Source organism: Diabrotica virgifera, chromosome 3, assembly GCF_917563875.1.
Source record: "Diabrotica virgifera virgifera chromosome 3, PGI_DIABVI_V3a".
NCBI classification, from domain to species: Eukaryota; Metazoa; Arthropoda; class Insecta; order Coleoptera; family Chrysomelidae; genus Diabrotica; species Diabrotica virgifera.
The window spans coordinates 122,644,952-122,657,981 of NC_065445.1; the positions used below are offsets into that span (position 1 = coordinate 122,644,952).

At 35.2% G+C, this 13,030-nt stretch overlaps 2 protein-coding genes across 5 annotated transcripts in view; one reads left to right on the plus strand and one right to left on the minus strand.

Annotated features, from left to right (window-relative positions):
• LOC126882071 (putative protein FAM10A4) overlaps positions 1-7,672 on the minus strand; it is a 38,347-nt gene extending 30,675 nt beyond the window's left edge. The window contains exons 1-2 of the mRNA XM_050646897.1: positions 6,596-7,672; positions 3,824-4,338 (exon numbers count right to left, since the gene is read on the minus strand). Of these exons, the coding sequence (XP_050502854.1) occupies positions 3,824-4,338; positions 6,596-6,986 (906 nt within the window). The 5' untranslated portion in view covers positions 6,987-7,672. The remainder of the gene's footprint in view (positions 1-3,823; positions 4,339-6,595) is intronic.
• The window catches only part of LOC126882069 (uncharacterized), a 550,590-nt gene that overhangs the window by 349,354 nt on the left and 188,206 nt on the right, over positions 1-13,030 (plus strand). The window lies entirely within an intron of this gene.

Here is a 13,030-nt window from a genome sequence, read left to right on the forward strand (position 1 = left end):
GTTTGTAGCAAACGTTGAACATACACTTCCTAGTAACATTAAAAGCTTCTGGAGGTTCGTAAATTCTAAAAGGAACAATAATAGCATTCCGAACACTTTAAACCATAATGGCCAAACCAGTTCCGATGGTCCTACCATAGCCAAGATGTTTGCTCAGTACTTTGCTGCAGTATATAGTGAGGACGAATGTCCTATTCCAAATAGTGCAAGGAGTAACACTAGTTTCAACATTACTGGTTGTGACTTATCTATTTCAGAGGTATATACCAAATTATCCCAGCTAAACATACATAAGGGTCCAGGGCCTGATGGAATCCCACCCAAGTTACTGAAATACTGTAGTTTTAATCTTGCTCGTCCCTTATTCTTTATTTTTCAAAAATCATTACAAACGAGTGAATTCCCTCCCGTTTGGAAAGTTAGTTTTATATCACCGATATTCAAGAATGGAGATAGAAGCGGGGTACAGAGCTACAGACCTATTAGTATCCTTAATACTATACCTAAACTATTCGAGAGTTTAATATGTGACAAAATTAAGCCTACTATACAAAATGTAATCATTGAACAACAGTATGGTTTTGTTATGGGGAGATCAACTGAAATGAACTTGTTAAATTATACCTCCTTCTTAAATGAAGCATTGGAAAGTAAACAACAGGTAGATGCGATTTATACAGATTTTTCCAAGGCATTCGATAGAGTCAACCATACGTTATTGTTACATAAGATCGAACAGTTGGGTTTCTCTGATCCTCTGCTTAGTTGGATTCGAAATTATCTATTAGATAGAAGGCAGATAGTTCGTATTAAGAATTATTTCTCTAATGAAATTATAGTTACATCGGGTGTACCTCAAGGCTCCCACTTAGGACCTATCCTTTTTAATTTATTTATAAATGACATAAATAAAAGCTTCAATTTTGCTCAATTTCTTCTATTTGCTGATGACCTTAAATTATTTCACATAATTACCTCTGATTTGGATCACTACAATTTGCAATCAGATCTTAATGGTCTTGTGGAATGGTGCTCACTTAATGGTATGGACTTAAATGCAAACAAATGCCATGCTATAACTTTTACTCGACTAAGACACTTTGAGAATAATTCTTACTTTATACGGGACACTAGGTTACAATTAGTTGACTCAGTTATAGATCTGGGTGTTATTCTTGATACTAACTTAAATTTCAACCTACACATTAATAGCATGGTTTCTAAGTCATTAAAGATGCTTGGCTTTGTTAAAAGATGCAGCTATGACTTTACGACTGGTCGTTCTTTAAAATTTCTTTATTGTTCTTTGGTTAGACCACTTTTAGATTATGCATCATGTGTTTGGTCACCTCAATATAACTGTCATATTAATAAAATCGAACAAGTTCAGCGTAAATTCTTACGTTATTATGCTTATAAGATGCATCTCACTGGTCAAAGTTATGAGTCTTTACTGCAAATTATTCGACTTGACTCATTACAGAGTCGTCGTCAACATAAAGATCTTTGCTTCTTATATAACTTAATTCATGGTCATAAATTCTGTATCCCACTTTTAAATAAAATTGGTCTACATGTACCTTCAAGAACCACCCATTCTGTGACCACCTTCCACGAGGTCATTAACCGCACAAATTATAGTTCAAGTTCCTATCTCTCTAAAACTCTTAAATTAGCAAACACATTATCTCCGCAAATTGATTTCTTTGTGAACGACTTTACTGCGTTTTCCACACAATTATATTTATACTTAACTTAATGTTCTAATTTCAAGACTGATTTGTCAACTACTGTTATTGTCTTTGTTCTAGGATAAGTTGTATTTTTCAATTTCAAAATGTTCTAGCTCTCAATTGTTGAATGAGAGCAAGTAAGTTTATTCTTTATTATTGTTTGTTATGTATTTACCAATTTTGTATCTACTAGATCTTATTTTTCTAATTTGTGTGACATTTTAATTGTAAAAAATTTTAATTGTATCATGTACTAATGGACTTCGGTCCGTAAATGAATAATAAATAAATAAAAAATTTTTTCAAAAATATGTATTAGTTTTTTCAGGATTTGAAAAAAATATGCATTTAAACATTAACCCGAAATTTTATGCACACGCTCTTAATTTTGAAAATGCAGAGACTTTAGAGAGACGTGACAACCCTGTTAAGCGATCAGTGTACGCGATTCGGCTACTTTCGGGCCTTTCGGCCCGACTCGGGCAAAAGGGAGAGGCTTCGCAAAAGAAAGCATGTTGTTTGCTGCGTGTCAAATAATTTATCGTTGTTGTATTTATGGTGTCGTGTCGAACTTTTAACTGGTCCGCTATTTTAAATGTAGGTTCGAGGCCCTGTGTATGAGCTCGCTATGTTCCTTTTAAATCTGAATGTAAATGTATTTATGGATATACATACATAATATGTATTACAATAAGAAATAAATTTTTGGATTATCCGTGCTTTTCAATTATTCGTGCCAACGTCCGGTCCCGAGTAGCACGGATAAAATATAAATTAAAAAAAAACTGACCAGACAATTGAAAAATTCACAAAAAAGATTTTTCTAAAAGCAAATCTACAACTTTCTATAATTTTTTATTCATAAAGCGCGAGTCACCCCTCTCACAGGCATTGGGGCACTGTATGGTAGCGTTCGGCAGAGTGCACTATTGACTAAATTTAGCATACATTTTTAATGAATTGATCAAATTAAATTTTACTAATTGGAAATGAAAGAATAATATCAAAGCTATTTTATAGTTATGTTACAAAGAAAAAAATATGTGCATAAGTACACTGGGGGCAGAAAGTGGGTTTGTCCCTCATATTGAACCTAACCTAAGATAATAACAACAAACTAATTAAGTAAACATGGTTAATGAAAGAACCAGTAATTACACACCAAGTAAAAACCAAAACAACATAGATATAACATAAATTTTGAATACTTACAATAACTATCAGGTAACATTCATTAAAGCAGTATGGAATCAAAGAAAGGGTTATAAAGTTACGTATCCATACAAGGGTGAACCGTGCTCCGTGTAGCAGCTCGAATGGATACGGTATGAGCTCCCCTACATATAAACCGCAAACCAGTTGGATCGAAGAGGGTGAGCGCCGAGAGGAGTTCACTGCGGTATCCACTATGTGGAGCTTGCTACATGGAGTGGGGTTCGCCCTTGTATGGATATGTACCTTAATATTGCTAATATAAAAATAAACAAAAGTAAGTAGTATTTTTGTACCTAAGATATGAAGTAATTATTTCTAAAAGCTATATAACTAATCAAATCCAGCAGAACAGTATAATAAAACTAAATGAAGTAAAAGAACTGACAAGAATACCAACTGCTGTCATGAAAAAATGAACAATAAATTGTGAAATGATCTAGATCAGCGTTTCCCAACCAGTGGGTCACGGCGTGGCTCTTACTGTAGCTGAATAACGTACATATATATCATCATGGGTGAGGGATGGGTCGTGAATATGAAAAAAGATCAGAAGCTGGGTCGCCAGATATAAAAGGTTGGGAACCACTGATCTAGTGCTATTACATAATGTCCTCTTGTTATTACATTCTTTTCATGTGTTTCTTGATATCATCATGGGTGAGGGATGGGTCGTGAATATGAAAAAGATCAGAAGCTGGGTCGCCAGATATAAAAGGTTGGGAACCACTGATCTAGTGCTATTACATAATGTCCTCTTGTTATTACATTCTTTTCATGTGTTTCTTGATAATTGAGTATTTTTTTTTGAAAAACTTAACAAACCTGTTCCTCAAAAGGATTTAATTTAAAGTCTACTAAATATAATAAAATTTTACCTGCAATGCTGCCATAACTTCAGGGTCTTGGAACAATTTATAGAAATCTCCTGCATTTCCCATTGGATCAGCATCATCTTCTGGTTCTTCCTTAGCTGCAGTTGCAGCTTTAGCATGTGCTTCTCTTGCTTGTCTAATCCTATCCAATCTTTCCCTCTCTTCTTTATCTTTCTTCTTTCTCTCCTTCTTCAGCAAATGTTCCTCAATTCTTTTAGCATTTGGTGTGACTTCCTTTAACCATTCATCAGTCTGTTCATCAAGATCTATGTTGCATGCTTGCCTTAAATCCTTAGCAGCCAATTCCCACTCTCCCAACAGTCTATAAGCTCTTCCTCTAAATTTATATGCAGGGGCAGAATCACAATTCAGTTCTAAGGCTCTTGTACAGTCTCTGATGCAAGCATTTGGCTTGGTAAGCTTTAGATAAGCTTGGCCCCTCTTTGCAAATAATAAAGCACTAGTTGGATTGAGTTCTATGGCCTCTGTGAATAATTCTATGGCTTTCTCAATATTACCTAAAATATAATTTGATATAAGGTTGGTCGGTGGCATCTGTGAAAATGGTATTTGGAGGAGGAGGTACAACTACGAGGTATACCACAGATATAAACATATATTTGGTGGTAAAGACGTAGTATCTCTTATAAAAATAGGAAGACTAAGATGGGCTGGACATCTAGCAAGATCACAGCATAACAACCCTCCTAGAAGAATCCTTATGTCACAACCTGTGGGAAGTAGAAATAGGGGTAGGCCAAAACTTAGATGGAAAGATGGTGTAGATGAGGATGGGAGAAAAATATGGGAGTTGGCAATGGATAGGACTGACTGGCGTAATAGACTTGGGAAGGTCGAGGCTCTTTCATAGGGCTGTAGCACCATTGATGATGATAAGGTTGGACTATATACACTTAAAATATGCAACTAAAAAACACTGCATAAAACCGTGAATGCAAAGAAAAAGCATGTCTGATCGTGTTTGCTTGTTTGTTTTGTCATATAGGCATGGGGCGCATGCCTCTGGCATACTCTCTAAATTCGAACGAGCATACAACAAATATACACTAAAAACTGCGATTTGGTGAATGTCCATAAGAAATAACACGGGCGCTTCCACCAAAATCTAAGGTCCATTCTGTTCGTTTTTTGACACTTTTTGTGGTGTAGGCTCGTCGAATCGTGACATAAGAGGAGTCGTTGGAAAGGGAAGGGGATGGTGAATACAAAGACATAAAAATTAAACATGGCGGCATAGTCAAAACAGCATTACATCATATCTTCGCTGTTATTGGTCCGATTGTTACGTTTGAGGCATTACATGAAAGGGGAGGGGATCTCGAGGCTAACAGAGAAAACTTCAAACACAATAGTATTGTCAAAAGAGCACTATATCATATCTTCATTGGTATTGATATGATTTTGATGTATGTGACATTAAATGAAAGGGGAGTGGATATCCAATAAGTAGAGATAAAAAATAAACATAATGGCATTGCCAAAAGGACACTACATCATACCTATATTGTTATCTGTATTAATTTTAATGTTCGAAACATTAAATGAAAGAGGAGGGGGTAGCGAATATGTTTATTTATTTATTTATGTTGCGAATATGTTGAGATAAAAAACAAACACATCGACATTACCAAAAGTGCAATATATCGTATCTTCAAATATAGCTGTAATTCTGTCCCAAAATTTTAATTTTATTTATTTTATAGAGTCAAATTTTATCAAGAAAAATTACTTGATTGGAGTAATAGCCACTTTCTGTCACTTGCCATTGTGTGGAATAGATTTCCAACTTATTTCGTATGCTTTACTTGATGACGCACAGGTAAAGAATCATGGACTCAAGTGTAGTTTAATCCCATATAGAAAAATATTTAGGATAAGCCTTATTTTATGAATATCTAATTATAGAAAATAATACAAACACTTGGAAAAGTCATGGAAACACAAATGCTACATATTAAACTAGAGGATGAGAAAACATATCTGGATTACAGAGCAAATTAAAGTAAGACATGTCTAAAGAGAAACAACAAAACTAATATAGTACTCTGCAGGATATAATAGGTTTGTTTTAACACAACGGAAAACCGTCATGTAACGATCACACTCTTGAGCAGTAAACAAAATATGTTCCAACGATCGTCCTTTTGAGTGTTCCAACAAAAATTGTGATCAGCCAGTAACAGTTTCATGACCATCATTTCAGTACACAGATAAATGCAAGTACTATCCGTTGCAAGATAATTCGGATGGAATTCCCCAGATTATTTTGTGCTTGATATCGGCCCCAGTCTCTTAATCTGGGGAATTCCATCCGAATTATCTTGCAACCGATAGTACTTGTTGGGCTGACCTACACACTGGGAATGGTTTCTGAATTGGACTGTACAAATGATGAACATGTGCAAAAAACAGTGCAAGCTGTTTCGTCGACGATTTCTAGACCATACAAAAATTGTGTGTTGGAACAAAACTAACACGAGAGTAATTGCTTTGAGACGCTAAGTGTTCTCAATACTGAAATACGGACTTGAAAGCTGGACAGTGAAGCAATAACACGTAAATAAGCTACAGTCATTTGAAATGTAGTGTTACAGAAGGATGCTTGGAATAGCATGGACACAGAAAATGAACACAAAAGTATTGTGAGAAACGGGCAAAGAATACGAAATAATAAACACTATCAAAATAAGAAAGTTACAATATCTGGGACAGATAATGAGGGGTGCAGCGATATGAAATTAAAAGAAAAATTACCTTCAGATAACTGTGACATAGCCTCCATTCTTTTCTCATCAGCTTGATCTGTAACCTCTTCGGACAATTCTTTGGAGGGATCACCCATTTTTTGATTCATATCATCTATAAAATCTGGTTCTACACATCCAGTCATGTCAAATTCCAATTCGGATTCCGGATCAGATTCTACATCTTCCTGCACTGGCTCTTCAGTATCAGTAGCTTCCTTGGGTTCTACTTTGATATCCGATGGCATATTTCTAGTTTCAGGGAGTGAGGCACCCAAGGATTCCAAATAGTCTTTGAAAAATTTAAGATCCGGCAAATGAAGAATATCAGGATTTGACTTACATAGTGATATAAATTGTTTTAATTTGTCAACGGCGTCTTTCCCTATAGGGCAACTCATTTTTGGATTCACAATAATCGAATTACACAGTTATAGGTATTGTATTACCCAATTAGAATACTCTAGAAACCGGTATAAAAACACCTATCTTACGAAATTTATTAAACACATGTAAAATAAACTTCTTCTTCTTCTTCCTTTTTTTTGGGTTTCGATTTTTTTTTAATCATTTACCCAGTACATGTTATTGGTTATGCGCGTCTTGCTCAAGGCAATGCACAACCAGGTGTCCTGTCAACTTCAGATCTATTTTTTTTTTTTTGGTCCTATGTGGTCCTTGTCCTTCTTCTTGTTTTTCTGTAGCTAGAGGGGGAAAAGTGTTACAACATTTAAGGTTAACTTAAGACTTTTCTCGTTTGGGGGTAGCTTCCAAACATTTTCACATAGGTTTAGGGCTGGCTACCTTCGGTTAGGATTAAGGATTTTAAGGATACAAATATAATTTTTGACATTTTAGGAGATTCCCTGTATTTTCTGAAGTATTTATTTATTGTTATTGTTATTATTATTATTTTTTCAAAATTCTATAGATCTACTTGAAAAAATTTGATAAATTTATTGATTATCTTAATAACTTTATTCGAGGGTTTATATAAAATGCTCTGTAAAGATATTGGACTGTCTGTTCCAGCTTTTATTAGTTCTAGATACAAATCCATATCTTTATGTTTATTTATGGGGCACTCAAAGATGATGTGTACCAATGTTCCAAAATTTTACTTCGTCATGAGACATATGACAAATGACATGACAGCTGTCGAGTTCAATAGGGCATTCTAAGACGTTGACGTTTATGAAAATGCCGTGAGGCAAACTGTCAAACATTTTATTTATATTCGCTGTGTCTAGGTACACGCTAACGTGTACGTAAATAAAAAAGTTAGGTACACGCAATACGTCATCAAGTTAGTGACGTCACTGTTTTAGCGTGCACTGTAAGGATTAAAAAGCAAATAAAGAAAAAAGGAGAGGTTAGGAGGCTTATGAATGAAATGAGGTCGTATGATGCAGAGTGGTTTTTTACTTATACAAGGATTTTTACATACATTTTTAAAATGTTTATCACCCTTACCATTATAGTATCATGACCCTTACTAATGACGATTCGGATTAAGATCGCAGCGCCAATGTGGTATCAAATTGAACCGAGCTAAGGGGCCATTGTGAAGTGTGAAGTTAGTCGTATTGATGACAGTGGAGAAACTACCGGCGCCGCGTCCCATTGTATGTTGTATTTGGTTGTATGTTTAGTTTTGTGTTTTAGTTTTGTTAGTTTATCTGTGTTTTTCTTTTAAATTTAATTATATTTTGTACACAAAACACAATTAACCTTTAACGCGATACAACAAATAACGTAACAACAAACAAAATAAATAACAACAAACGAGTAATATACAGCAACAATTAAACGTGATTAAACCATAAACAAACAAATTCTCCCAACCTAAAACATATGCCGGATGCCATGCCTTCAACCGTCAACGTGAAAGAAAATAAACAATGGCCCCTTAGCTCGGTTACTGCAATATCCTCCAGAGGGCGTATTGCTTAGGACGAGATGCCAATTCGCTCTGAGCGTTAACAAAGTGTCAAAGCAAAATCGACCGACCTGCTCATGGTGGCGGTTTTTTGAAATTTTATCAGGACGCTCTGTGTATGTTTAAATGAGACATTTAAAAAAAATGCCGTGTCACGCTAGTGATATTATGTATTAATATAAACAGAAAATAAAAACGCACTTAATAAATTCTTCTATTTCCAATATTGATTATCAGTTTGATTTTGTATACATAACCTCACTATCGCAGTTTATGTCAATAAATCTTTATTAACCTTTAACTACCCGCTCATCAAGTTATAACATAACTACACGCGTGGCGTACTTTGGACGCCACAAGAAAATACACTTAAAAACAGCGGATTTGTTTAATTTTTTTTTAAATACACTTAGTTGTTTGTTATAAACCTTATTCGGCATCAGTGAATACTTGGAGTTCCTTTTCAGTAAGCCAATTGGGATTTATAACTGGAATCATGGAATAACTGGATTCCATGATAAATAAAATTACTAATAAAAAATTTTTTTAAATGTGATTTTTTACAGGAGAAAAAGTATTGTTTACAAAGAAAAATATATTTTTTGCCATAATGACTAAAAAACAATTAAAATATGTACTTATATTACGACTTATAGTAATATAATCCTGGGGTATATTGTCCACCACCGGAAACAACAAATAATAAAATGTAAATTACGATCTTTCCAGAACGCCGATTATAACGAAACTAAAACCAAATTGTAAAGCACATTCCAGTGATAGCATTGTGTAGATAAACAATGGTGATAGGTTAGAAAAATAATCAAGGTCAAAAATTAAATTTTTAAATATATTTCCAGTTGAATTCTTATATCTGGCGTACAAAGTACGCCAGCGCGTGTAGTTAAAGGTTAACGAAAAAGAAAATATTTTTGTTGCACTATAAATTACGGTATAAATTAATAACTAATGAATTCTAACAATTGTATTCGGTTATTATCACTACAAAATAAAATATTTAAGTTTAACAAAATAATCCCATAAGACTCAATGTTAAAACGTCCTGACAAAATCTGACAGCGTGTCACGTGACTGTAAGTAGAGGGGAGACGCACGGAGTCAATATTATAAGTAGGGCTTTAAACGCACAAGCTGAATTAAAAGTTCTCCATTTTATTTAATGTAGCAATTTAATGTATTACCAAAACGCGAGATAGACATATATTTGAGTAATTGGGTAAACAAATACATACCATCATAATAAGTAAACTGACAGAATCCACCTGTCTCAATTGTCAAACTCAATATTGATCACCAACATTAAAATACAAAAAATACTACAGTTGTCCTTAAAATTTACGTAATTCGAACATAAAGTTGAAACAATATCAACTTTATGTAATCCTTACGTTTACACGTAAGACAACCATAACTACGGTCTACTAAGAAGAAAGGCGGACCTGGTTCAATCGTTCACGGCATGATACTATAAATAACTTTATTTATAGTATCATGGTTCACGGCATTGGAAGCAGCAGCAAAAAGAATGGGGCTACAAGTTAATATTAATAAAACTAAGTATATGAAGGTCTCATATAATACATATAATAATCAAGTAGCAGAACGGAGAACCTGAATATCTAACGGTTGGAACATATACTTTTGAAGGAGTAAGAGAGTTCATATATCTAGGCTCACATATCAACCAAAGTAATACTACAGTAACTGCAGAAATTAACACACGTATATATCTAGCAAATAGAGCGTACTATTATGGATTAAAGAAACTTTTAACATCAAACATAGTCACAAAAAGAACAAAAATATTGATATACAGAACTCTAATCAAGCCCGTCCTCACTTACGTGTCAGAAACATGGACGATGACAAAAAGTGATGAAGAACGGTTAGGCTGTTTTAAACGTAAAATCCTCAGACATATCTATAAAGGCGTGGAGGAAAACGGATTATGGCGTAGACGCTATAATTTTGAACCTTACCACCTTTATAGTGAGCCTAGTATTTGTAGATATATCAAAATAAACAAGCTGCGGTGGTTAGGTCACTTGGAGAGAATGAATGAGACGGAGCCGTCGAAACATATTTATAGCCAGAGACCAAATGGAGTGAGGAGGAGAGGCAGGCCCAGAGCACGATTTAAGGACCAGGTGGAAGACGACTTGCGAGTGTTAAGGCGCAGTCTCTCTTATGCGATTGTCGCATGCGTTCGACGCAAGCAGCAGTCGCAAGCGATATTCTGTGCACTCCTCAAATGTAAACTTTATACGAGCGGTCTGTCTTGTGCGTCCGACGCGATTCCTCGTCAAGACAGACCGCTCGTATAAAGTTTACATTTGAGGAGTGCAGAGAACATCGCTTGCGACTGCTGCTTGCGTCGAACGCATGCGACAATCGCATAAGAGAGACTGCGCCTTTAGGAGTGCGAAATTGGAAAGCCAAGGCGAGGGATAGGAAGGAATGGAAGCTGAATCTGGAACAGGCCAACAATCACCATGGGTTGTAGAGCCAATGATGATGCATGATAGGTTTGTTCCAACACGACGAAGAACCGTCATGTAATGATCACGTTACTAGATAATTAACGTTTCGGGTTCCATGGGAATGAAATAATACGTTCCATGGTACTACGCAGGACGGTGATCGTTACATGGACGGTTTCTAGTTGTGTTGGAACAAACCTGATGATGCTTAAAATGTAGCACTGATGAGTGATGGTAACTGATAAAACAGAACTTTATCAGGAATACTTCGCATTCCACACTTCAAAACACAACAGAAATGAGGCATATTAGGTTTTTTCTAACACTACGAAGAACCGTTATGTAACGATCACGTTACTAGATAATTAACGTTCCATGGGTTCCATGGGAAGGAAATAATACGTTCCATGGTACTGCGCAGGACGGTGATCGTTACATGTACGGTTTCTAGTTGTGTTGGAACAAACCTATTATCTTTTTAAATTAATTCTTCTAGTGAAAATGTTAAATTAATCATTGTACAAATCAAAATTACAAAGCAACGTAACTAAAATGATCTAAAACACGGAAATGATAGAATAACATTTATGTTTGCCTCAAGGCGGCGCCAGATATGCGGTATTTGGCAAATACTGAACAAGTGCTTGCTAAATATCAAATATTTGAGTGCTCACGAAAGTGTTCGTTAAACGACAAGCACCTTGCACCACATATTCGAGATTTTTCGTGTATCGAGCCACTGTGGGAACAACAAATATATTCTAAACGCACAAAAAAGGTACAAAATGGATTGTGATACAGAGCTTCTTATAAATTCAGCTGCTTTTGTCATTATGTCTGGTGGAAGTTTATTATTAAATAGCAGAAAAAAAAGCAATTTGCATTCCATATTATGGGTTCATTTTCATATGCATCTAATAATTGTAAAATACTTTCATTGATCCACTCCATATTTACTATTTTCAATATTTTCTACACTCTGTGACAATAACTAAACTACTTTAATAAACATTATAAACTTTAACCTAACCTAAAAAACTTGCTTGTGCTTGCAAGAATATGTGGATGACATTAAAAATATTCAAACGGCGAATATTTGTTTACTTTGAAGTGTTGAAAAGACCGACAACGTACGGGAACACGACAAATATTCGACACGCACTAAAATTCGTCAATGCCAAATTGCCAAATAGCAAGCAACCCCTCCACACTAATAGGCAAATAGCAAGCATTTGTTCGGTATTTGCCAAATACCGCATATCTGGCGCCGCCTTCACTGCTGCATTATTGATTTAATTTTGACAGTATGTTGGAATGCCCTATATACGTTAAGTATGTTCGCGGACACCATCAGGGACTAATAGTCCACGACAAGTGTAGCATGCGCACTTTAAAATAATATAAATAATACCGTTGATAGATAAATATACGAAATATATTTACTATTAATAAATAATTATTATCTATTAATATACTGGTATATTTATCAATCAACGATATTGCAATAAATAAATATAATATGGAATTAAAGTGCGCATGCGCATGCAATTTTTTGTCTTGGACTAGTCACTGACCACTCCACGAACATACATAATATGTATTCTGTGAATGGAACATAGACATAATAAATAATAATAGACTAGATAAGGGGTAAGGTATTGGGACCGTGCAAGTTCGGAAAGCGACACCTGGTTTCATATCTCGGCAACATTTTTCGCACTTTTAGTTATGTTTCCCAATTATATTAGTCCTGATTGTAGACGGTGAGATTGAGCCGAAAAATCATCGTCATAATTAAGTAATATGGAGTTTTTCCTGTGAAATGTGTCCATTGTATATTGACAATTATGACCCCTTTTGGTGGTAGCGGGTAGGTACCCCTCTATGATCCCGATAGAGAGCAGACTTACTTCAGGGATTTAGCGCCCCTGCCCACGCGAGCTCCTGGTTTTTTCCTCCATTTCCTATTTAGAGGTAACCAGGCCCCAACCTCCGTATTATCCTA